Source organism: Herpailurus yagouaroundi, unplaced genomic scaffold (genome assembly GCF_014898765.1).
Source record: "Herpailurus yagouaroundi ecotype Mexico unplaced genomic scaffold, PumYag 29, whole genome shotgun sequence".
NCBI lineage: Eukaryota > Metazoa > Chordata > Mammalia > Carnivora > Felidae > Herpailurus > Herpailurus yagouaroundi.
The window spans coordinates 83,370,179-83,398,090 of NW_024412377.1; the positions used below are offsets into that span (position 1 = coordinate 83,370,179).

Here is a 27,912-nt window from a genome sequence, read left to right on the forward strand (position 1 = left end):
ATTCATTATGTGAGAATTGGTAAAATGGTTTTCTAATCTATCCTATATATTAGGTGAACCTGTTTTTGATGGGTTTATTGCAACGCTGATTGGTATTCTGCTATGTTTCTTCCGAAAATGTATTCTGTCCTGAGGCAAGTAATACACTGTAATCTAGCAAATGTGCTGAAAGGGTAGATTTGGATATTGATCAGTGTATTTTTAAAGAGAATATATGCTTCCCACCATCACGACTTGTAATTTTTTTTCCCCCTTGAAGGAATATTTAAAAGAACAGCTGTTTTCTATGAATGGTTCAGAGGAAAAGCCATTACCCATCAGACCTTTAAAGATGACCTTGAGGAGTGTGGAAGATCAGCCTTCTGCCTTTAACCCTTTCCATGTGTACAAGGCATTTAGTGAAAACATGCTAGATCAGGTATGTGGAAAATAGTAAGTTTACCTTAAACATGTGATTTTTTTTTTTTTTACATAAATAAAAAAGGTGCTTTGTGTCTGAATACTTATAAGCTTTTTTCTTTTTTTTTTTTTTTTGGCTAGGAAGCAAAAGGCCTTGTTCTTACCTATGTAGTCTACATGAATTGACTTTGAAATAGTTATTTTACCTTCTTTCTATTTGTCAAACTGATTCATATGTTTGGTCTGTATAATTTAACTTTTGACCGGGTCAGCTCGCCATGGGCAGTGGGAACATCTGTTAGGCTGTGTCTACAGAAGGCCTGAAAAACCAGGCATTTTGTAACAGTCTTCTCCCTCTCTTGTGCCCACCCCCATCCCTGATCCACACACTCAAAGAACACTTAGCAATTGTTATGAATTTATCTAATTTATCAGGAAAATAATAACAGTTTATAATTAATTATAAATAAAGCCTTGAGCTCCTGTTTTAAGTGGAATGAGATACGTTTCCCTTCTTATAACCCTAAACATATTCCTGATCTTTAAGTCAGGATACTTGGAATAAAGTCAATGTGATAAATACCACACGTTTTTAACATCAGATTATGCCACTGTTGAAGCTACCTGCTTCAGTCATTATGTGAAATAGATCAAATTTATGCCAAACTATTTGAAGTCTAAAGTTGCTTTTGCTTTGTTTGTTCTTTTGCTGAATAAAAAAGGAGAAAGCTTTTTGACAGACTATTTGAACTAACAGGGCAGAAGAGAAGGATTGCTTGACCTAGAGCTCTGATGAAAATAAGAATTAAAACAATGGCCTAATTCGGGATGCAGATAATATTTTTGCCATGCCTGTTACGACCCTAGTCTACATTCATCAATACTGTAGTAGAATAAGACCTTCAAATGCTGACAACCCGGGGCAGAATTCTCCTGCTCTATGACAGGATTGTGGTGCTCCATTAATCAGCAAGTGACAGGGCATAGTTCTTGTAGGATTTTAAACATCGGCCTGGACTCTTATTAGCACAACTATTTCATTTTAAGGAATGCAAGCATCTGTAATACTTGAAAACCAAATATATTGTATAAGTTTGAGTTTATTGGCTGCTTCTCTATGTTGTACATTAGACGGCTCCAAACCATAAATAATCATTGTAGCTGTTGAATTATCCTCACTTCATTTAAATAAATGGCATGTTTTATTCTGCTCTGAATTATGAGATTATCTTTCACAGTAATTTTTCTCTTTACTTTGTTGTGAAATTACCTATTAAATGAGAAAAAAGAATGCTTTTTACATTCACAGCTCGTTCTCATTTCCACTTTAAAGCATTTTCTTAACCAAAATAACGTTGATATCATACTCTAATGAAGCTGTGTCTTGTAATTTGAGTCCTAGCACTTCTAAGTTTGTTTTTTACATCAGAGCTCTGGATGCTAAAGAAAGAAAAGCCATGAATGGATATATGAAAAAGTTGCCAATTATTTCACTTTTCAAAGAGTCACCCTCTCAGAGAAACTTGTTGGGCAAATGCCATTAGCACTTGGAAGAATAACGACTCAAGAAATTGATTTATATTTTTATAAATAATGACTACATCCCCAAATGGATTTATAAATTAATTGCTGTCTTATTGGAATAAAAACCTTCTTCTGTGGACATGATTGATGCTATCTGTCTAAGTCCTTGTTCTGGACCCCCCTCCTTCTTAGTTAGTCTATCACAGCTGGAGCTTTAATTTACTGATCATATTAACTCTGATTAATAACTAACAATAGCGTCTTCCCATTTATCAACAGTCAGCCATCACAAAATGGAGCTGGAATTGGTCAAACTTGCTGCCAAATTATCTGGGACTGGATAAGATGACCTTCAGTGTACTGCTCAAAAACAGGTAATGAGATTTGTGGTTTGGGAGATCTGGTTGGGGGATATATATACATATATACTTTATATATTACATGCATATATATATGTGTGTGTGTATATATGTGTGTATATATATATAGAGAGAGAGAGAGAGAGAGATGGAAGTAGATCAAGTATACTTTCTAAATGCTGTTTTTCCATAGTAAGCATTTACAAAAGGCAGTACAAAATTTTTTCTGAGATGAAATTAGTTGGTTTTAGTCTGAATTTCCAATATTTTTGAATTTGTAAATACAATAGCACAACATTGTACACACCAAAAGTTACCAATTTGAATGTCATTAGAATACTATATATTTGTTTACAATAATTTAATGAATGCGTACAAAATGCCAAGCCAAATCAACCAGTCTCATCAGGGGAAACATGTAAGTAAAACTGTCATGATTGAATTTTTTGCTTTGAAGCCAGTTATTTTGGCACTTTCTTGCTAAAGCTTCAGTTGCATATTATTTTACACACACATAAACACACACACACGCACACCCCAGGACAATCCAATAAAATGATAATGTGATTTCAGCCTGGGAACCTACACATGTAATTTATTTTGCAGAAAAGTATAAACATTTCCTTTTATTTTGGATCAATTAACATAGATTTTAAAATACTTTAAAGTCTTTGGTGAAAACTGTAAGGTGTTATCTTTAAAAATTGGATTTCTCTATCAAGTATGACATTTTCACATAAGCTACATATGTGTGCAACTTTTTAAATTCAAGCATCATTTGTTTGCTTGTAGTTCAGTATGAGAATTATTTTGTATAGAATCTTTGTGATGTAGAATGTTCATATCTTTTTGATACAAATATTAAATATATATTTTTTCCTGATAGCAATGACAGAATAGTCAAATCATCCTTGACAAATCTGGGTATATATATGAAAATATCAGGAGGGAGAGATAACCATTATTTCCCATAATTTCTTAGGTGGAGGTTTAAAAAGGGCAGCTTTATTGCCAGTGAAAGCTGGAGCTTAAATGTGTGGTCGCGATGGTATTTCTAATATTTCACCCCTGAAGGAAGCTCTCCTGCCCATCATGTACAAAGCTGAACCATCTAGCTTTCCCATCAAGGACAGCCTTCTCCCAGCAAGCTTACCACCTGGCAGGCAGTAGTTGAAAATGCACTCTGTTCATGCACAAGTCCCCTGGAGTGGCTCCTATCATCTCCCAAAGTTGCTTGGGAGATGGGAGGTGGGGTGGTAGAGGAGACACCAGGTCTTTGTTGAATCTATGGTTGTGTGATGTTTACATAATGTTAAATGTCTGTCTGGGAACAAACTAGGAAAGATAACTCAGTTTTTCCCTTCTGTCTGTAAAGTTTTGAGCCTTTGCTGACTAACTGTATTCTATCTTAATGAGTGTTTTCAGCTGTGAATTGGTGCTTCCAGTCCACTAAATGGTGCTCTGGGGGCAACACACCCTTCAAACCTTTCTGCATTTGCTATGTATAATGTTCACTTTGAAGTGAATTTGTGTTTTTAACAAAATTGCATGTTGTTATTTTTGTTTAACAACTTTAGATACACTTCAATTAGGACAATAGCTATTAAAGTCTATTTCCCTGAGATAGCATGTGCAAGAGTGAGAAAATAGAACTCCCACAAATTTAGCCAGAAGTAACAGGTCAAAACAGTTTTATTGGAAAAGGGTCATGAATCTTTAATAGAAACAGCTAGACTATCACTTTATTAAAGAACCTTGGAACTTAAAGAATGCTGTGAAAGGCATTCTACTCCAAACTACTACATAGTGCAAGCTACGAGTATAATTGATCTACCTTAGAGGGAATTTTTATTTTTTATTTATTATTATTTATTATTTATTATTACTATTTATTATTTTTATTTTTATTATTATTATTAATTTATTTTTAAAATGGTACCTTGAAGTTTTGACAACACAGCTATTTGAAAATATGCATTTGAAAGTGAGACCACAGAACACTGAGCTTTAGAATGAGAGTTATGAATTTTATCCTACATCCATAAAGTGATACTTTTACATACTATTGTGAACTACCTATAGTAGTTCGGCTGAATATGCTGAATTCTTTTTTTTCAAACTCAGCAATTAAACTTGTTTTCTTTTTCTGTCTTTAATTGGTAGTAGGTTTATACTAATCTATGTACTTTGGTCAAGTGTATATATGGGACGGCAATTATTATCTGAGGACATAATGGTACAAAGAAGAGTGAACACAAATGCAAAAATTTGAAAAAGTTGAGGAGCAGGGAATCCTTTATATTCACCTTCTAAATTCTTTTGTGCCTGGTCTTCAAATTTAATATCATAAGCAGACCATCCATGGACTTACTCTCTAAAGACCCCAAGCCTGGAGTGAACCAGACCTCCATCATGGCTTTGGAAGACAAACAGTGACAAAATGGGCAAGAAGCAGGGTGTCTAAAAGCCACATGAGTCACTTAGGAGATACTCAAGTGATGACCGTGTGAAGGACAGTTCAGACATAGGAAGAAAGGAGATGCGTGGCGCCAGCTGTATCTGGATCTGAGACAATACTGGTTATTTGTTCCACAGGCTGGCTCTGCGATGATTCCAAAGGCAGAACCAATCTTAAAGTGACTACCTGAGAACTTGGTAGGGATGTGCCCTCTGTTCACTGTCAGGCCTCATCTCAAAGCACTTCTCCCAATTCATGATGTTCTGAGTTCATTGTCTTCTTCCTATTGTTGGGATTCTCCAAGCTCTGTATTGTTTCAGGGTCTCTGTACTCGCAGTTCCCTCAGCTCTTCACATGGTAGCTGCCAGGTTGTCCATCTGAGGTACATGTTACCTCCTCAGAAAAGCCTTTCCTTTTCTCCCACCGAAAGGTACCCTCCAGGTCACCCTAGCATTGTATTCTACTGTGCTTTCTTGAGTTACCAGTATCTGAACTCTTACTTTCTGTTGGTTGTCTCCTAATCCTGCCCCCTCCCTTCCCGGCTCCCCCCCCCCCCGCCCCGGGTAGAATATAAACTCCATGAGAATAGCACCTTACCTGTTTTACTCACACTGTGTCTACAGTACCTAGAACGGCTATCGGATTAGACGCACAATAGATTTTGAGTAATATTTGTTGAATTAGTTAACAGACAAATGAGGAATAAGAATACAGGGGAAAAGTCGGCTCCTGACAGATGAGCACAGAGTTGGCATTCTCTAAATGTGAGTTTGGATCAATAGTCATGTAGATATGAGAAGTATATTCTGGAAAATCTCAAGTAAAAAAATTATCGAGCTGCATGATCATTCTCTTCATTTTCCAAATTCAACTGAAAATCTGGTTAAACTCTGTGTGTTTAAAATGCCTGTTTTTATTATTATGCGACATTTGGCTCAGATTAAAAGCATGGAACACTGATCTTTATTTTTAATTAATCCAGTTCAAGTCATAACCTGTTCAGCAACAAGGTCCGTTCTTTATTCCGCGATTCAGAAACCTTGTGACATTTGGATGATAGGGTTTGTATTCATTAAATGATACTAAAAACACAAGTTGAAAAATTTAAGGTAGTGTTAGCTGACAGAAGTATCTAACCAAGCCTTTGTAAATTTGCGATGTTCAAGGCATTTGAAAAAAAAAATGTAGTCGCTGAGACCTCAGAGAGAGATCCTGAATATATATTAATGATAGATGTTTTTCAATTTAAAAAATTTGCCATTGCGGGGGAAAAAAGGCTCCTCCGAGGTTCAGAAAATCAACATATATATCAGTTCTACGCCTTTACCTCTAATGCTATGTAAGAGTAAGTACAGTGATTGTACATTGATCTTTTGAATCCGTTTCTTACTATTAGTTCCTCGCTTTCTTTCTCACTCACTTTAAAATAAATCCAGACTAGCGAATGAGACGGTGATTGCATTTGCAGGAGAGTTCACCAGGAGGGACACTGTATATTCCTTCATTCATGGCGAATCTCCAGATTGCCATTTTGATATTGTTTTCTTTGTCACTGGAACAAATTTATGTAGCTTTACCTTATTTATTCCAGACTAATTCCCAAGAATTGTGGCATTGAAAATAATCTGTGAATACAGAGGAATGCTATGCTATTTTAACCATCTAAATATACTGCATATGAGTTTGGCTTCGAGTTGAGCAAACACAATTAAATAGGACGGCAGGAACAGCAGAAGGGGTGGTGGCAGCAGATTTCTGGCTCTCACTTTGGGGCCTTTCCAGGTGGACAATAACCATACATCTGAGAGGAAACAGAGATTAGAAAACATGTTTTAGAAGAGCTGTTGATTTGTGGAGTTGATTGTTTGCTTTTAATAATAATAATTATTAAAGTACCTTTCTGCTATATCAGATGATAATGTGTGTGCCCTGTGGTGTGCAGAGAGTAGAAAATATCGTCTGTGGCCTTTAACTGCACACATTGCACTCTGCAATGTCCGTCCTCGGGCAGTGCAGCCATTAGCACAATGTTTATGGTTGCTCACAGCAGTAAATTCCTGATGCAGCAGCAGGCTGCCTGGTGATGGAGAGATGGGTTTAAAAAAGGGGGAAGCTGATTTTAGAAATAACACACCTCTGAGCCATTACATACATTACATATGCCGTGGCATTCAAATCTGGGTATTTTTCATGTTCTCGCTCTCTCTATAAAAAACCCTTTTCTTTCCACCTCCCCCAAAGGGAAGGCCTCAGACTCAGTGACTCTCTACCCATCACCAGTATGTTCTCAAGTAGGAGCAGGCTTCCCGCCCATCCTTACCTCCCAAAGCAGCACATCTAAAGTGTATTTAGGATGTAAGAATTTAACACTGTGGCCCTCAAGATTTTCAGGAGTTAGGGCCTCTGTACATGGACCAAACAAACTGGTACCTGTGTATTGTTTTCTGTTTGGTAACTTCTATGTACCGTCTTTTGTAGCGTGTAAAGTACTTTGCCACATCTCCTCTGACCCTCACCACAACTACATAATAAGAGACAGGTACCAGTGAGGTTGCAAAACACTGAATCACGCTCCTAAGGTCACAGGTAATAAATGGCATCTGGAACTCAAAACAAAGTCTTCTGAGACTGTATCTGGTGCTTTATTGACTACATCGTATTCCTGATCAAGTTTCTTTTTTCCAGCTTCATTGAGATACGCTTGATACATAACATTGTAGAAGTTTAAGGTGTACCAGGTGTTGATTTGATACACTTATGTATTGTGAAATGATTACCACCATAGTGGTAATGAACCCCTCCATCAATCACATAATTGCCATATCCTTTTTGTGGAAGGAACATTTAAGATCTACTTGCTAAGCAACTTCCAAGTGTATAATAGGGTCACAGCTCTAATCTCTATGCCATTCTTTAGATCTTCATCTTATAACTGGAAGTTTGTACCCTTTGGTCATTTTTTTTTTTTTAATTAGCTATGTATTCACTGTAAATCTGATGATAATGAAGACAGCAAATCTGGAGGTCAATTGCCACCTGGCTGGCATAACTTAAGTGAGTTGCATACACGTATTTAACTAAATCCTTACAATAACCTTATAAATAACCTTATCAGGTTATGTATTATTATAGTTTTCTTGACAAGGAAACTAAGGCCCATAGGCACAGAGGTCTAAGTGATGGTGCCTGGATTCCTGTTCATGTCCACGTTCTTGACCACTTTTCTCTGAAGTCGAGGGACAGGATAATCCAAAAAGTGAAGGCCAGGTTAAAGACTATGGCTAGAGGCTGAGGAAGAGAATATACATCACACATATAAAAGACATTCATGGGGCACCTGGGTTGATTCAGTTGGTTAAGCATCCAACTATTGGATTTCAGCTCAGGTCATTATCTCAGGGTCGTGGGATCAAGCCCTGTGTCAGGCTTCCCACTGAGTGTGGAGGCTGCTTGAGATTCTCTCTCTCTCTCTCTCTCTCTCTCTCTGTCTCTCTGTGTGTGTGTGTGTGTGTGTGTATCTTTCTGCTCCTCTCCCCGAAAGAAAGAAAGACATTCCCAAGGAAGCTTGAGGGCTCAGTTTACTCTATTCCTAATTTTCATAAAAGTTAGGTACCATACATTCTCTTTGAAGACAGTGTGGCCCAGATATGCTTGAGGTGGAGAGGAGCCAAGCTTACCCTTTCTTCAGAGTCAGTGTGTCAGTTTAAATCCTGCAAGTAGATGCCAGATAGGATTAGAGATGCAGGAAGTTTTCTGGGAGAGCTACATATGAAGGGTACAGAGGAGGAGGATGGGTAGGCAAATAAACCTTCAGACCAAGTTGCTGATCTGTTAGCTGTGAAAGGAGAGAGGGGAGGAGGGTGAGGTAGAGTCACGGGTAGAGGGTAGTTGTAAGGTTTCAACAAGGCCGATGTGACTCCACGAGCTAAGGTCCACACACTAGAAGAGTCTCATGTCCTGCAGGCGTGGGCTGGCATTAGTACCTCCATTGTGCTCAGACAACACTGGCTAAAGTCCACATGGAAGCATGCCCTGAGCACAGGGGAGATGTTGAGCAATGACATCGAGGGCCACTCATCCCCATGATGACTGTAGGGATGTAAGTGGTGCATTTCTCCATTGCTACCATAGTGGGGTGCAAACAGTGGTTCTCTCCTACGTGAGAGAGTGTATGTGTATGTATTGTATAAATTAATAGGAATGTGATTTAAATGAAGGTCTGCCTTAATTCAGTGAAGCAGAAAACAGGCTACCTAAATAAATAGGTTAAATGCTATTGACAGAAACGCAGAATTGGCAACATTTTGATGAAAGGAAGGTATAATAATTTTCTCAAAAGCAGCCATGGGAGAATTTTTCACTTGTCAAGTTGAACCAAAATTCACTTTGTAATGAATTTGTGCCTACCTAATTATGCATTCACATACTGGCACTTTGGGGTTCTTGCAATATATCAAAAGCTATTAAAAACTTGCTTGTATGAAGTACATTCTTTTTTTCAATAACTCTTTTTTAAGTCTTTCCCCTGTCAAATTCTTTTCAGAACCCAAACCCTCTGTGATGTTTTTCTGCAAAAAGTTTCAACATGGGTGCATCCACGAGTAGTTGTCATAGACCCATTGACTCATTTTGGTTGAAGATGAAAAGGCCATTGACTGCTTTTTTAGGCTTATTGGTCACCATAGAATGTCTCTGTTTATGTTGCTACATCAGCGTAAAGACAGGAAATTATCTCTGAAGATATTTTCATTATGACATAATTATGAGAGAGATTTAAATGTTTGCTAAATATAATGAAATAGTATAACAAATGTGAACAATAATGTTCACTTTCTCAACATTTGTGATATTATTATTTCAGTACTTTTCTGTTGTGTTGTGTGTGAAACTAGTTAGGATGTCCATAGTGCTTTCTTATGTTGTCAATGAGACTCTCACCTTTATGTACCCTGAGGGGCAGCCTTAATTCTGATTTTTTCCGCCAAAATAGGAGCTCTGGTGAAAAAAAAATTTAAATGAAGATGTTTTTGTGTCCAGAATATGTGTATTAATATAACTGTGAAATTTGTTTTGTAATCAACTATAAGCAATACATACACATGTATTATTTCAAATAGTACAGGAAGATATGAAAGAGAAAGTTCCCCACCCCAGCTCCTCAGTCACAGAAATCCCACTCACTTGTAACCATTTGAGCCATTTCTTTTTTTTATTTATTTGAGTGACACATCTAAGGGATATGCTACACCAGTAATTGTTAAAACTTTATCAACTTAATATGATTGATTCCTTGCAATGAAAGATATAGAATTTGAACTACCATCTCCTGTCCCCTCCTCTTCAAGCTCTACTAATAAAATTTCACTTTAGCTCTTCCATTGGCCACTTTTATGTCATATGATACAACCTACATTTTTAAATTGATTTGTATTGTTTATATTATGTACTTTTATTTTACATAAAATAAAATTCATGAGTGGTGTATATAGTTCTGAGGTGAAACATGCATGAAATTGTTCAACAATCATGACTAGCAAAATCACTTAGGGGCACCTGGGTGGCTTAATCGGTTAAGCAACCGACTTTGGCTCAGATCATGATCTCATAGTCGGTGAGCCTGCTTTGGATTCTATATCTCCCTCTCTCTCTGCTCCTCCCCTGCTTGCACTCTATCTCTCTCAAAAATAAATAAACATTAATTAAAAAAAAATCATTTAAAAAGGTTCTCTTGCACTGACCCTCTGTAGTCAATTTCTTCCCTGTCTCAATCCCTGGCAATCACTGATCTGTTCTCTGTGTGGTTTTCTTCTTTCCGGAAGGTATAGTAATAGAATTATATACTATGTTGCTTTTTCAATCTGTCTCCTTTTACTCAGCGTGATGCATTTGAAATTCTTCCAATTGTTCTTCTTACTGTAGAATAGTAGTAGTCCATTGTATGAATGTTCTATTGTTGATCCATTTACCTGTTAAGGGACATTTGAATTGTTCACAGTATTGGTGATTGTGGGTAGTCTCTATAACCATTTGTGTGCAGGTTTTTACATGAACATAGGCTTTTATTTCATGTGGATAATACCTAGAAGTGGGAATGCTGGATTGTCTAGTACATTTATGTTTAACTTTATAAAGAAATTGTATCTGCCTATATTTTACACTGCCTATGAGAAATTTGATGCCAAAAGGACTCTTTCCCCCCTTTTTGTCTCCCTGGATGCTTTTTTTTTTTTTAAAGTCATACCCCTCATCTCCCCTTCACCTCTTGTCATTCTGAAATGACATCATGTCTATCTTTGTGTGAGTCCTTGATTTCTCTTGGCATTGAGTAGGTCCCTTCAGTATTGTAATTTTCTTCAGATTTTTCCCCCCTGTTATTGATTATTCCCTCCACCCCCATCCCCAGTTACATCTATATCCCTTTCTGGGATTCCTTTTAAGACAGTTGTTCTGATTTATTCTTTCCTCAGATACTGCTAAAGGCCTCCTAGCCTTGGTCCTCCCATTCTCAAACACTCTATATCCTTTCCTAACCTCTTTTCAGCAATGAACTCCTTCACTTCTGTGGCTTTGAGGGGTTATCCTGGTTTCAAAATCAAATGCCTTCAGGCCTGGGCAAATAATATAAATATGTGAAGGCAAGACATAATACAATGGGATGGAGGTGAGTGCATACCTAGGTAAAAACATCCAAATTTTATTTTATTTTTAAAATTTTATGTTAGCTAAAAAGTGCAAATCCCAGAATGGATTAGGCCCAGCAATGTGAACCTGTAAATCTATGCCATGGAGTCATCTGTAGCTCTGGTTGTAAAATTGTTCAATGAGATTCTAGGTCACATACACTTACATTTTCACTGCAATAATATTTTAATGTAATAACTCTCATCTCATATAGAAATCCTCACATCATAATTACCTTCATCTGAAACTGCCTCCTCTTTAGAGTTGTGTGATTTCCACTCATGGCACTAACATTTTTCTAGCCCCAGCCTAGAAATCTTGAATGACTTTACGAAGTTTCCATCTCCCTTCATCTGTATTCTGTTAGACACAGAGCTTTCCCTCTGAAAATTTCTCACACTGTTACTTTCTGTCCCCCAGCACTGCCACTCTTGAAATCCAGTGCCCCAACCACTGGTGGCTAGATCCCCTGCTTACTCTCTCCTTGACTTCCAGTCCATTGATCTCTGCTGGATTAATGTGTTTTTCTCTTTAAGTTTTTCTATTATTATAAAAACCAATTGAAAATAGCATTCACATTTTTGGAACACAGAAATAATATGTTTATAATTTAATGCCACCACCTTGATTCAGCTCTTCTTTTCTCCTAGTGACCTTTATATGTACATAACAAAGACATTCTTTTGCACCTCACAAGGGGGGATCTATACTTATCATTGTGGGTTCTTCTACATTTTCACCAAACTTTTTTTTTTTGCCATTCATCAATGCAAAGACATAATTTTTATTTTTTTTCTTTTTTTTTTATTTTTTTTTCAACGTTTATTTATTTTTGGGACAGAGAGAGACAGAGCATGAATGGGGGAGGGGCAGAGAGAGAGGGAGACACAGAATCGGAAACAGGCTCCAGGCTCTGAGCCATCAGCCCAGAGCGTGACGCGGCTCGAACTCACGGACCGCGAGATCGTGACCTGGCTGAAGTCGGAGGCTTAACCGACTGCGCCACCCAGGCGCCCCGACATAATTTTTATTTTGTATAACTTAGCATTATGCCAAATTACCACAGCACAATTTAGCTAGCCATTCCAGATTCTTGGTTTGGTTTGTTTTTCCATGTTACACTGCCATGTATATATATATACATGAGTTACTGATGCTGATAGAATAAAGGTGGTAAACAAAAGGACACAGGCAAACTTGTATTACAAATTACCAAATATTCAAAGATATAAAAGCTAGAATGAAATATACAGAAATATATTCCACTGCGAAGTTTACGGTGGCTCCACATCGCCTACGCACCAAAACCAAACTCCTTAGCCCCAATTTCAAAGCCTCCTTCATATGGTCTTTCCATTCACAAATCCCTTTTTTATAACAGACCCACAATTGCTTTTGCCCACTCTGGAGTATGGCAACCTGTGGTTCAAATCTTTCTCTACCACTTGATTTTAATTTCCTTTTTCTTGACTGCATGCAGCACCTTTCTTCTTGAATGGGCAGTTCAGAGCAATTAATCCCAGCAACTTTTTAGCACAAAGCCTGGAGCACAGGTTATGCTCTATAAAAGTTATAATTATTTTTAGCTATTATTTCGTCCTCTTCTTTGCACAGGCCAGGGTAAGGTGTAAGGATAAACATATGTCCAGGGATAAAATAGTAAGGCACAACCCAAGCATCTTGATAATTGCAAAATGAGAGAAGGGAGGACTGAGGAGAAAAAGCAGAAATGAGAAAAGAGATGTCTAGAGAACTTTTTATTAGGTGTTGGCTGTGTGATGCATGGTCTGGGTTCAAGGCAGAATAGAAGCTCAGGAAGCTGATGCTGGTCATTCGTGAGTCTAAGGCAGAACAGGTGTGACCAGAAAGGGCCAATATTTAACAACTAATCAATGAACACATAAAATATGTGTACCAGATCTTGTTTTCAGCTGTGGATTTTGAGTTATTCAGAAATCAGGATCTAGAGATGGGGTCCAAGTTGAGGGCTCCGGCATCCATGGCAAAATTTGGTCTGGACATCTGTTCTCAGAGACAGAGACCCTTCACCATTGCCTGACCAGGACTCAACTTCACCTCAGGTCATTGGTAGACTGGAGACTCCAGAGGAGAAGACTGATAGAGCTGGAATATGAGAATGACTGTTGCAAACTTGAGCATTTCCTGGTATCTGTGTCAGCGATGCCTACCCCTTTGCCTGGGTTTGTCTCCTTTGCTCCCTTGGCTCATCTTCCAAGTCTGTCCTTGACCCGCTTGGGTCCACCATCAAGCCCATCTCCAGACACAGAGATCTCAAAAATCCCCCAATTTCCAAATTCTCAGGGCATTTATGGACAGTTATACATGTTAATGTTCAGCATATGCTACTCTCTAATGTTCACCAGTTTTTGGTTGTCACCTCAGATAGATAGATAGCCAGCACCAGGGAAGCAAGCCACTAGGGCTCTCTTCTCCCTTGACACTTAGACCATAAAGCACAATGTTCAGGCATGCCACTGTGCTGTTCCTTCTTTTTGGCTGCTGGTCTCAATTTACTGTTCTGGAATGACTTTCATTTGCTTTTAGGCCTTTCTGAGGTAGGGAGAGGATCACCAACAGAAAGAGGCTTTGTTAATTCATTTATTTAAAACCTTTATGAAACTATTTTAAATTACATGTATGCTCAGGAGAAGTGAAATAACATGGGCATTGTGGAAAGTAAAAGTCACTAATCTCTTGCTCTGCCTCACCATGTACCTTATAATTCCACCCACCTGAGGTAACAAATCTGTCCTTGTCTCTCATTTAAATCTTAAAATACCCTTCGAGCATTCAGTCATCATTCTGAATAGAATTTTGGAAGAAAAAATATCAGGATGAATGTTGTGACTCAGAAAAATAGAAGGCAAAAAGGGAATATTTTAGTTTTCTATAAAATGAAATGTTTTAAAGCTACAAAGAGTAGCTTTTAGTGATTTAGTGATTGACCCGGAATGGGAGCTTGTGATTCTCTTCTTGTCAAATAATTGTTAACTCCAAGTTAATCAATTAAAACCTATAAAAAGAGTCCTAAGATGAGAGAATTGGTCTCTCTTTGGAAAGGAGTCAGTAACCTGATTAAGTTTTTGTTGTTTACCTGTGTCACTTGCCCAGTAAGCTCTTTTCATCAGAATTATGTCTTTGCTGCATTTGTGCATCTGACTTAACCCAAAGCCAGTGATGAACATCTACTTGTCCATTTCAACAGTCAGCTCTCTAAAGGACTTAAAGATAGTCAGGACTCTCTCCAAACAGGTAACTTTGTATAAAGGACAACCCAGACTCCTGTTACTTTATTATATAGAGAATAATACATTTATCAGCATATGAAAGCGAGGTATTATGTAACCCACAGAATACACTGTGTTGATTATAAGAATACTTCTATCCCATTATTCAGTCCAGCAAGACTTTGAGTAAATAGATGGATCTGTGACTGTTTGTTCATCCATCCATCCATCAAACATTCTAGGCACGGCAGATAAAGAAATGAGCCAGACACAGCCCCTGCTGTCAAGGAATTCAGAATCCAGTGGAGAAGACAGACTGAAAAATCAGTGGCTATAGCTATCCTAGAGGTTCATGCAAGTTACCATAGACATACAGTGGAAGATTGCAGACCTGATGTGAATGCCGGACCAGTCGGGAAATATGCCCAGGACGTGGTGACACTTAAGCTGAACATGAGTCAGCCAGGTAGCCAACATGAGAGGCAATCTAGACAAAGGGTTTGAGGTAGATGGTAACACACCATGAGAGAGAGAGTATGCTGCTTCCAGGTTATTTTGGCTAGAGTAATGGTCTCTTCACTGCATTTTTCATTGGCAAATCTGCTCTGTCCACAACATACAGGCGTGATGAATAGGGGGCTGCTTAGGACAAAGTCAGATGTTGAACTGAGTGAGGGGTGGTATGGGGAGAAGGGGGCAACTGTCCTATTTAGGCTTATACGTGGAGAATATTAACAGCTACAGATTCTTCCTTTTGAATCCTTGGCCTCATCTGACCCTGAAGGTTTCCAGGCATGTGTAAGCAATTGCAGAGCCTGTGTAATTCATAGATTAAATGGCCTTGTAGTCTGTCACTAAAATTCTATTTGCTTTATATTTATACGGCTTGGATGAGATGTACCTTTGTGAGGGGCACTCTTGGTACATGATTGATGGCTCTTCAGACAAGATGTGCTAGTTTAATATTGGCCTTGGTCAAGTAGGAGAGGGGCACCTGATTTGTCTTACTCTTAATCTCTCAATGTACTTGCAACTTGTACTGGGGCTGCACGTTCTGTTCTTCGGTGCTTCAGTTTTTCCGTGGATGGTAGAATTTCAGTGGTGGAAACGCCCAAGAGAGGTAGTGACGCTTCCAAGTCAGCACGTTCATGTTTGTTGCTGTGAACTGGCTGGTCTGACATGGCCTCAACTGTATTTCCAGATCCCAGAGGGTTTCTGGGGAAGAAATTAAAGTGGAATTGTTTCTCGATTAATTGCTGATTTTTCTCATTTAGCAAATCATCTAACAAATTTTAGGACTGAAATTTGATTTCAGCAAAAGTACGTGCACGTCAGCTATAGATGTTTGTTCATAACAACTCTGTGAATGTGGATTATATGTGTGATTTTAATGCATTCGTTGGAAATAATGTTATTTTTCACAAAGTAAAAACATTCGTAATTTTGCTACAAGGGAGAATATTTGCTTCCTCTCACACATTTTATTTAATAATTTTACTTCTTTAAAAGCAAAACAGCACACAATTTGAAAATGAAATTTCCCCAAAGTGTTCAGTTTGCTAATATGTTTTTCATTTTCTTCATTATGCTATAGTGGAATGTTGCCATACTTTGAAATGTGCAACTTATCTCCCTGGAGGCAGCAGATGGTGTGACTAGTGTGTCTTTTGGTACAGGATTTATCATGAGAGATGGCATCTAGCACTGGGTTAGAGGGGGGCCCTGTCCTCAAAGAGCATTGACTCCCGCCCGATTACCTCATTACAACATTTATGTTAATTATTATTTTTAAATATGAAAAACCTACAAAAATGGAAAGGTTTTGGCACTTTTTAAAAGCTTCCTTTTTCTTAGTCTGCATAAGAAAACGCTTTATGTAAAAACTATTTGAGTTATTTCACTTGTATTTGCAAGTGTTTTGTCATTGCCCCGCTGCTAGAGGACCAGCTGATCCCTTGGGAAGGACATGATTTTATTGGTATTTCCACTTTATTTGTGATCTGGTCTGTAGCTTTGAAAGTCTGACAATTTCATTTCCTATAAGGAATATTGACTCACACTAACCAAGCTCACAAGAGTCTTTTGCAAAATCCAGAGCTCCATTTTGGTTACGTACAGTGAAAAATACAGCTTCAAGCAGATCTGGCAATCCCCTCCCTCTAGGTGAATTGACATCAGAACCTAGGTCACAACAAAGCAGTTTGTTTGGGGAGTAGAAGTAGGCCATCCGTCCATGAAGCTGTGCCTGCCATTAGGACTTAGTCACATGTTGTGAGTCATGGTGTCCTTCCGGAACTGTGCTAACAGTTTTTTATTCTTTCTGGACATTTTTAGTCTCCTGCTGATTACTCTGTTACATCATCTCTTTAAAAAGAACAGTGTAGAGGAAGAAAGACTTCCCCTCTACCCTCCTTGGTTTGACTGTTGGGTCTATGAAATAAACTGACAATAGGCAGGTTAATGGTAGAAAAGATATACAAATTTATTAATTTTTAACGTATGCCATGGGGGTGTTATGGGAGAAAATGTGAATACCTAAAAAATGGTGAGATTTGAGACCTTATATGCCATCTTAATAGGGGAAGGGGAGAGGGAATTTAGGCCACTTAGGAAAGAAGAGTGGGCACTTAGAAGAATAGATAGTAGGGGTGATAGTTGGTGACAAAGTTTGTCTAGGGATACTGTCAACTTCTGGTCTCTTCTGTGACAAAAATCAATCTTCCCTCATTGATGAAACTCCCCTGGAGGGGACAACTGAATTTCTTTTGGAGGAAGTGTTTTAGGCAGATAAGAGTTGTTCAGGGAAAGCCCCTCCCTGCATCTGCTGTTTTCCAGTGTCTTCAGGTCAAAGTAGTCCGTATACCAAAGTGTCATATTTTGGGGTGGTGACTCCTGAAGTCCTGTAACAGCTAATACGCACTTAACTCCCAAAGAGGAAATAGCTTTATTCTGAGTGCAAACTCCAGGAGAGTATTTTGTTTGTTTGTTTGTTTGTTTGTTTGTTTGTTTTTTCCCTCTTGTGCTGTAATCAGTTAGCAATGTCTGCCACAGATAGGAGAGGAGAATGATATAGTTTCAGTAATGTTAAGTTTGGTCGCCTTGGCTTAAATCCCACCTTTAGTATATAGAATCAAATAAGTACTCTGATTAACATTTAAGAAGAACGTTCTGTGCTCTTGGAGATCATTTGAGAAAATCCTTTTAAAGCTAGAAGAAGTCTTAATTTTCTCCTTTTATAGATCAGAATGCATTTGTCTTGAGGGACTTAATGACTTCCTAGGGCTGGCTGAACAGTGACTCAATCCCAAAGTTTCTGACTAATGGTCTAAGCATATTTTCTTAGAAACTGTAATAGGTCTAAGAATCCTAAAGATTGATGATTTCATTTTCCAATTTAATTTGAGAAATATCTTTTCCCTTTTAGGATTAAATTTTTTATCCTTTTAGGTCAACAATATAAACATGAGGATTACTACATAGAACAGTAGTACTTAATCTTGGGTACACATTAGAATTATTTGGGAAGTGTTAAAACACACACACACACACACACACACACACACACACACACACTGTGCAGGCCTCCAGCTGACAAATTAAATAAGAATCTCTGGGGCGGGGAACAGTTACTGATACTTTAAAAAAGTTTTCCACATGATACCACTTTGCAGCCAGGATTGAAATAGTTGATACAACAATTTGAAAATTTTTTGAAGTGATCACTTTGAAATGGTTAAAAAGTCATTGTTGGCATTAAATTGGTGAAGGAATCAGTATGTTTATTAGCCAAAATCAATCCTTCCATATAAAAATCACAGCGTTAGAAATTCAGATAAGTAGAGTACTAAGTATTTTTCATTCCCTAATTGCGAATACAGACATCAAATAGGAAACAGGAAAAATAGCGATGGCTGTGATCATAATGATGAATTATTCTCAGATTATTCCACGGTAAAATAAAGGAAAATATTTCTTTTCACATTTTGGGTAAAATGCATAGTAATAGTATGCACTCTTTAGTTTAAATTTCAATTTCAGATGAATGGAAACATGGCGGTAGGGGATCTGAATAAATACTCTAGGAAATCATGCAGGTGTGCCCTTCCAAACGAGAGGACTATTCACTGATAATGTGTACAGTGATATAAAAATTTTGTGTATATCATGCATCAGAGATTAGTAATTGCTAGAACAGAGGCTTTTGGTCCTTCACTGCTCATTTATTGTAGTGCTACTGAGAGTGTTGTGATTCCATCGGCCATTTAATGATAGCTAAACCATGCACGGTGTATGTAGCTACTAGAAGGGAATGCTGGTCCAAAATCTAAAACAAAGAACAACAGGTAGTTACCTTTAAAATGAATTTTAGTATTTATTTAAGTATTCCTGATGTTTTGAGCCTTCAGAGTGCCTCAAAAGATGAAGCTATGGTATTAAACCGTGAAGGGAATAAGTTTCCTAGCTTAACATATTTCCTTACTGCTTTCTTCCCTACTTTGCCCTATCGTACATTGTGTATACAGTAGACCTCAGGTTATCTGCTCTTTGAGTTCTGTCATTTTTCTCTCTCACTTGCCCCTGCTCTCTCTCTCTCTCTCCACAACTCCTTCCTCTTCCCCCCTTCCCCCTTTCTTCTCTGGCTCACACTTTGTTTTTTTTGTTAGTTTTTTAACATTTATTTTTGAGAGAAAGAGACAGAGCATGAAGGGGAGAGGGACCGAGAGAGAGGGAGACACAGAATTGGAAGCAGGCTCCAAGTTCTGAGCCATCAGCACAGAGCCCAACGCGGGGCTCAAACTCACGAACAGTGAGATCATGACCTGAGCTGAAGTCGGATACTCAACCGACTGAGCTACCCAGGTGCCCCTCATACTTTGTTTTAAGATAGGGAAAGGCTTTAAATGGCTTTTCAGTCTCCAGAGCAAGACTGGAGAGAAAGCAATTGCAGTGCTGTCTTGCACTCAAGAAAAAGTTGGAAGAATATTACACACACTTAAAGTGGACCAACTAATGTTGAAGAACTTGAAACAAGACTTTAAACAATTAGATTAATCATTTATAGATAATCAGAGTTAAATGGCTGGCTGGTCATGAACTAGAACCTTCCCCGGTCTGATGAAAATACATATTGTATAGCCTCAGAGCTGCCATTGTAGAAAGCCCTCTTATAGCCCAGAGAATTCAGAGTTATCACTCTAAAAGTTGACACTGAAACATGTCATTGAGGACAGCTTTTTTTGTGTTACTCTTTGGATTGGCAGGTTATGACAAAACTACATTCATGTTACTTGAATACATCTTTTGTCTAGTTTTACATGCTTTTTGACTTGTCTAGAAAATGACATATTGCGGTTTTCATTAGCTTTAACCAGGTGTGATTTTCTTATGGAAGATACCCCAGCAGGACTGCAGTTTAAGGCGAATAAACCAGTGAAGCTCAGAAAGGCCATAGCCCTCCTTCAGATGGTAGCAATGAGCTGAGAGACTCATTAATCAACTACAGAGTCACAGGTGTGATGGCTTGCCTACAAACTGCCAACAGACTGTGAAAGTCACATCAGACAGGCTAAATTGTCAAACTAGACCCATCCACAAACATTTTAACAGAGCAAAATTCCAACTCTTTTGTCTTTAACATGTGATTTTGAACTGGTAAATTTCCTCCAAACCTTCTATAAGCTTATTTTATATAATAAAATTCAGATTTATTGAAAACAATCAGATTTGGCATTTTTTCTTTGCTAAAAATTTGTATCAGTGTTTTTATTTCTTATTTTTCTTAATGCTTCTTTCCTCTCCTTTATCTTAAAAGCCTATTCTTACACTACATGAAAGGACGGAGAATGGAATTTGCCTGTGTCAAAGCTTTATCAGTAGTGAAAATCCACTTTGTTGCATGTGCATATGCTTGAGCTATGCCTCTCCGAAGGGTTTCATTCATGAGGAGATGTCTGTAGATGTTTTTTAATGGAAGGACTATGGAGAGTAGTTTTTTTTAACTAGAATAAATTCTCTACGCCAAGTTAACAGCTCAAATTTTTGCTTTTTTTGATCTCCAAGGAATCATAATTTTTACTTTGTTTTAGTTTATTTCTTAAAAATTGGCACCTCACAAAAGAAGTCAAGTTAAACTTTAAGTTTGATGTGTGATTTTGTCAAGAGTTTTACAACAACATGACAGTAATTTTAAAAATGAATATATAGTTTATATTTTGGGAGGATTTCAGTGAACTCCAGTAAAATATATGGGATGGCCTTAAGTCTGATGTTCCTAGATCTATTTTGTAACTCCTTCAGTAACTTGTATTTTTTATTTTTTGTACAAATGGAACTTACCCGTAACTCAGAGATTCATATTTTCTTTTTTCTTCAGTGCATTTTCACTCTATCGACTGGAAAGTGTTGAATTGTACATTGGTGCTCACTGAGCAGAGGAAATAGAATTAAGTGTGGTGTCAATAGAAGTTGTGTGGGTTCTCTAGAAACCTGCCCCTCAAAGCTTGTCCCATGAACAGCAGCATTAGAAATACAGAACCTTGGGTCCTACCCAAGACTCACTGAATGAAACTGTGCATTCTTATAAGATACTAAAGTGATTCATATGCTTAATGAAAGCTGGAGAAGCATTAGGCTAAGGGAAATTAGGTAGTTCTTTGCTCTTACCAGTTTTTACCTGTCATTTAAATATCATCCTATTAAATACCATTATAAATGAGAGTTCTCGTATAAAAAACATAACCAAACTCTATTTAATTTTCTGGATGTTATAAGCAGTATTAAATACAATGAATGTTAACTTGAAAATAGAACTAAAACACCCCAATAATATTGTTCAAGGTGGCATTTGATCTTTTAAATATAGCTAAGTGAACATTAAATATACAAAGGCCAGTGATACTCTGCCAAAACATCTATGTACTAAGTCTGGATATCTTATTCTAGTGTAGGAAAAAGCAGCATTTACAAAAAAGTGTGAGACATATCTTTGTGTATAAAAAACTTATCAACCATATTTTCATTCACTGTAAGGCAATTCAATTATGAAGTCCTAAAGTTCTTTCATGGCCTTGTTTTATGTTTTTTTAATGTTTTAAAATTTAAAACGGCGGAAATATTCTTTAAAATAGCAGAATTCTTACAGTGTCCCTTATGAAGTTTTTTATCCAAATTAAATGCTTTCCTCCATCACCAATTCTGATTAAACAAAGGCTGAATGAAGTATGTTATTTTTCACCTTTTGAATTGTTTCTTTGTCCCTTGGAAAAATATGAGCATTTACACTACATAGACTGGAATGTCAAGAAGGAGATAGAAGTCACAATTTATACTTAGGGAGTCATACTCTAATTCACATTCCTTGTCAATCTCTGTTCTGCCAAAATAGTAGTAGATTATATATAAAACATTGCTAATAAAATACTATGTTTACTATTCTGTGTTGACCTTAAGTTGATACTAAAGAGTTACTTTTTAAATTTTATTAAAAAAATTTTTTTAATGTTTATTTTTGACAGAGAGAGAGAGAGAGAGAGAGAGAGAGAGAGAGAGACAGAGCATGAGCGGGGGAGGGGCAGAGAGAAAGTGAGACACAGAATCTGAAGCAGGCTCCAGGCTCTGAGCTGTCAGCACAGAGCCGGAACGGGGGCTCAAACTCACAGACCGCGAGATCATGACCTGAGCCGAAGTCGGACACTCAATGGACTGAGCCATCTAGGCGCCCCTTGAATTTTATTTTTTTAGGGGTCTTTTTTTTTTTTTTTTTTTTTTTTTTTTTTAGGGAGAGAGCAAGCATGAGTGGGGGAGGGGCAGAGAGAGGAAAAGAGAGAATCCCAAGCAGGCTCTGACAAGGGGCTCCATCTCACAAGTTGTGAGATCATGACCTGACCTGAAACCAAGAGTTGGACACTCAATCAACTGAGCCACCCAGGCACCTTGATACTAAAGAGCTACTTTAAGTAGTTTGGCAGGGGAGCAAGGAGTGAATTTTTACAACTAGAAATTAAGAAGTTAATTTGTGTTACTACCAGTTTGTAGTTAATTTCATAGTTTCCACAATGAAATTGAACAAACTTTTATATTTCTACAATTTGTATATACCCAAGATTCTTTTGGTAATTCTTGGTTAAAGAGACACCAAGCTGATTTATTCTAGGGGTAAATATTTTCACAGAGGAAGCCCTGAGTAACCACTTATTTTAACTTGAAAATATTTGAAGGATTGATAGGAATGTAACAGAATGAAAGAATGAGAATTAATGGAAGTACTAAAAATTGTGTCTCACCTGCAATCCTTATTTAATTGAATCAGTGTGAATAGGAAATGATATTATGTGATATTGTGTGATATTCTGTGTAGTATATAATAATACAATGATAAAGGTTAAATTTTCAATTAAAAGATATATGTGCTTGAAATTTCCATTTACATTTGGTATTCTATGCTCATGTTAGCCTCAAAATATTTGTTTTGAGTATCATCTTGAATTTTCCCCATACTCTCACCCCATTTTGCTTTCTGTGTATGTCACTTCATAACTTTTTGCAACTGTTCTTTTGCTGGCAAATACTAGAAGAGCTGTCACATCAGAGTGTCATCATAGGTGGGATATATAACTGACTTAACTTCACTTTAATGGAAATATGTATAAAAATATATGGTCACTGGGATCATTGAAAAGTATGTCTTGAAGTAAGCCTCATGATTATTTTTTTTATCTACATTTTTAGTGGCTAATATTTTTCCATTTTTATTTTAACTTAGAAATTATATATCCCCCTTCAATAATACAGAAATGTTCCCTTGTCATAATAAAAACTCAGAACTGCATTTAAATTCATCCACACTCCTACCAGTAAAGTGTTAATGAAATTAATAGTGAAAAAAATATAATGATTTCTACTGGGATAATTACATGGGTAATTTAACAGTAGATTTGGATGAAACTAGAAGCATTTGTACGATATACAGTTAAACCTCCATGAATGGTACTGAGAAAATCAAAGACTGTCACACGGTCTTTTAAATACAAAAGGATTCTTTAAAAATGTTAAGTAGTAGCAATTCTTAAACGGTAAATTTTCACGTTTATTATTCTAATATATCACTTTTTAAAAATATGTGGCTAATTGTTGTTTCGTGACGTGACTGTCCACTTTTTAAAATACAACCCTCACAGCAAAGTTAAAAATTCAGTCTGCATGTTTTTTAATTTTGTCAATTAAAAGGACAGAGTGAACTACAACTTCTCTCAAACAACTTGGGGCAGTTTTCAACTTTAAGTGTGCTCTTTGGAGCTGGTTTCCACACAAAAAGACTCTTGACAATCCCATTATAGCAGATTTAAAATGTGAAGAAATTCTTCTCAAGGGAAGAAAATAGAGCCTCGAAATGTTTAAAGCACTTGTTCCTTGATTGGCAACCTGCTGTATATTTTCATATAAACTTTTAATCCTCAAAAAACTTTCTATAAAACGCTTGTCAGGTTCTTAATTATAAACATATGAAAATAGATTCAATGAAAGTAACAATTTGCTGAATGTCACAGTGTGTACATGAGCAAGCTAGGATTTGAAGCCAAGGCTGGTGGCTAGCTCCAGAGCCCACATCCTCTTCACCTCCTACTGCTGGTGAAATGCAAGTTGTAAAGACATAGAATGTGAATATTTTGTGTCTGTGAACATGCATGTCATATATGTGTTATTTTTAAATATTTTATTCTGAAAGTGTAGCAAACAGAAAAGGACATAAAACTTAAATGCGAGGCTCTATAAGTCACCGTAAAGCAAACATTCACTTAAGCACCACTGATAACCAGCACCCAGGAATATAACATTGCCAGTACCCTTGAAGTATCCCCCATGCTCCCTGCCAGACACTACCCTTTCCCTTCTCCCCTAAGATGAACTATTCTCTTGACTTCTAACACTATAGTCCAGGTTTGTGTTTCTTATAATTGTGGTAAAATATACATAACATAAAATTTACCATTTTAGCCTTATTTATTTATTTATTTATTTATTTATTTATTTATTTATTTATTTTAATGTTGATTTATTATTTTGAGACAGAAAGAGAGCAGGGGAGGGGCAGAGATAGATGGAGAGAGAGAATCCCAAGCAAGCTCTGTGCTGTTAGCATCGAGCCCCACACAGGCTCGAAATCATGATCTGACTCAAAAACAAGAGTAGAAGGGTTAACTGACTCAACTACCTAGGCACTCCTAGCCACTTTTAAATGTACAGATAAGCAGCATTAAGTATATTCACACTCTTGCACCATCATCACCGCCATCCTCTCAGTTTCCATCTGATCTTGTCTTTAGGTATAAAATGAGTCTCTTCTAGGCAGTGTACAGATGGGTCATATTTTTTTAATCCATTCTATCACCTTACATCTTTTGATTGGAATGTTGAGTTTACTTATATTCAACGTAATTATTGATAGATAGGTATTTATTGTCATTTTATTTGTTTTATTGTTGTCTCTGAAGATTTTCTCTCATCCATTCTTGTTTTTTTCTCTTTCATGGTTTTCTTATTTTCTTTAGAAATATACAGTAACACCTTGGTTTGCAAGCATAGTTTCATTCTGGAAGCATGCTTGTGATCCAAAGCATTTGTATATCAAAGCGAATTTCCTCATAAGGAATAATGAAAACTCAGATGATGTGTTCAACAACCCAAAAGTATTCATATAAAAGTGATTACAATACTGTAATGTAATACAAAATACTAAAGAAAATACAAACTATAAAGAAAAGCAAATGAACCCGCACTTACCTTTGAAAACCTTTGTGGCTGGTGTGAGGGAGACAAGAGAGAGGAGGGTTACTGTGTAGGATGACTTTCACTATCACTAATGGAATCATTGCTATCTATTGGCTCAATGGCATCTTTTTCTTTTCATGCAACTTTAACAAGGAACTTATCCAATGGCCTAGAATGAAGCAAAGCATCCCTAAGCTTACTCTTGTATGGAAAAGCAAAGGACTGTCCATGGGTACTCTGAAGTGACAAACAAGACACTAGTGCCAGTTATGGGTACTTTCCAACGTTCTGAAAAATCACTGATTTCTGTCAAACACCATGGCCTGAGACTGAGCATCTGAGCATGGGAGATGATCACCCACAGTCCTGCAGTGAGAGAGAGAGCAAGCGAGAGAGAGAGAGAGAACCATTGGCTCAGTTGTGATCGTGTGACTTTAGGCATCATGTACTACTCCTATAGCAAGACATCTCTCTTTTATCAAATTAAAATTTATTTATTTCTCTTTTATCAAGAGAAAATTTATTTGCTCATCTTGTGGAACAGTCACAGAGCGAGTTACTTGCAATCCAAGGTTTTACTGTATTTGGATTTCTTTCTCTTTATTCTTTGAATATTTATCAGTGGTTTTTGGTATGTGGTTACCATTAGGCTTGTATATAACCTCTTCTACATGTATAGCAGTCTCTATTAAGTTAATGGTCATTCAAGTTTGAACCCATTCTTTTCTCCTCTCCTCCCCATGTTTTAGGTACATATTATTACATTTAATGCCTTTTATTTTGTGAGTTCCTAGATTGATTTTTCATAGAAATATTCATTTTTACGGTTTTTGTGTTTCCTACCTTTATACTGTCACTTTTGGTCTCTCCTTTTCACTCAAAGAATCCCCTTTAAAGTTTCCTTTAGGGTTGGTTTAGTGATCATGAACTCCGTTAGTTTTTGTTTGGGAAATTCTTTATCTTTCCTTCTTTCTGAATGAAAGCCTTGCTGGATAGAGTATTCTTGTCTACAGATTTTTCTCATTCAGCACGTTGAATATATCAGGTCACTGCCTTCTGCCTTGTAAAGTTTCTGTTGAAAAATCTCCTGGTAGCCTTAGGAGTTTTCCCTTGTAAGTTACTGTGGTTTTTTTGTCTTGCTGCTTTTGAGATTTTTTTTACTTTATCACTATATTTGCCAGTGTAATTACAACCTGTCTTCGTGTGGGTCTGCTTTTGTTGATTTTGATGGGAGTCCTCTGTGCCTTCTGGATCTGGGTATCTGTTTCCTTCCCCAGATTAGGGAAATTTTCAACTATTATTTGTTCAAATAAACTTTCTACCCCCCTTTCCTCTTCTTTTTCTGGGACTCTTACAATATGAATATTATTATGTTTGATGGAGTCACTGAGTTCCCTCAGTCTATTCTTGTGTTACATAGGTTTTTTTTTTCTTTCTTTTGTTCACCTTGATTACTTTCCATTACTCTCTCCACTAAGTCATTAATATTTTTCGCTTCTTCTAGCCTATTGTTCATTCCATTAAACATATTTCTCATTTCATTTATTGAGTCCTTTATCTCTGATATGTTATTCCTTATGTCTGTGTTAAGGGTCTCACTCATGTCATCCACTCTTTTCTCAAATCCAGTGGGTATCCTTATGATCATTGCTTTAACTTTTCTATCAGGCTTGTTACTTATATCTGTTTCGTGTAGATCTCTGGCCATGGCCTTCTCCTGTTTTTTCACTTCAGATAAATTTTCTGTCTGCTCAATTTGTCAGCCCCTCTTTGTCTGTTTTTCTGTGTTAAGAAAGTCAACTATGTTTTCTGCTGTTGAAAGTAGTGACTTTATGAAGCAGAGGTCCTGATGTGCACTGTAGTCTTCCCTATTCACCAGAACCTGGCACTTCAGGAAAGTATCCTTTGTGTGTTTCTTATAGTCTGCTGTTTTGTCTGAGTCACTTTTCCTTTCAATGTAGTTGTCTGCACTGCCTCCTTGCTTGTGGGCTGTACTTGTTCTCCGTGGTGTTAGTGGTGCTTCCTCTGAGGGGGCATGCCCACCAGGGAACTTGGGAGCAGTATGGGCCTATTAGTAAAATTTGTGCTGGGCCACTAGTCCTATGCCAGATCCCCTGAAACACTGTAGCTGCACACCTGGCCAGTGGGGATGGGCACCAGACTGGGCATAGTGCAGGAGAGTGACTAGGTGTGACTGTGCTCTACATGCCACAGTGGCTGGGAACATGTGGCTGCTGGATGCTGTGTGGCAGCTATGTGGTGGGTGTGTGTGCTATGTGCTATGGGTGCTGTGTGCCCCAGCAGCTATGCACATGTACATGCAGTGGCTGGGTGGGGTGCACATGGCTGTAACAAAATTTGCCCTGAGGCCAGGCTTGGCGTGGGTGAGTCATCAGGGGAACTTGTGGGCATGGTGCACTGTTAGCACGTTAGGTAGCAAGTGGCTGTGGCCCTACCTCCTATAAATGGCCCTGTG

At 37.5% G+C, this 27,912-nt stretch overlaps 1 protein-coding gene across 3 annotated transcripts in view; it reads left to right on the plus strand.

Moving 5' to 3' along the window:
* The window catches only part of KIAA0825 (KIAA0825 ortholog), a 391,857-nt gene that overhangs the window by 189,373 nt on the left and 174,572 nt on the right, over window positions 1-27,912 (plus strand). For all 3 annotated transcript variants that reach the window (XM_040448484.1, XM_040448497.1, XM_040448491.1), the window contains 2 exons: window positions 260-418; window positions 2,203-2,297. In XM_040448484.1, coding sequence (XP_040304418.1) covers window positions 260-418; window positions 2,203-2,297 — 254 coding nt within the window. The remainder of the gene's footprint in view (window positions 1-259; window positions 419-2,202; window positions 2,298-27,912) is intronic.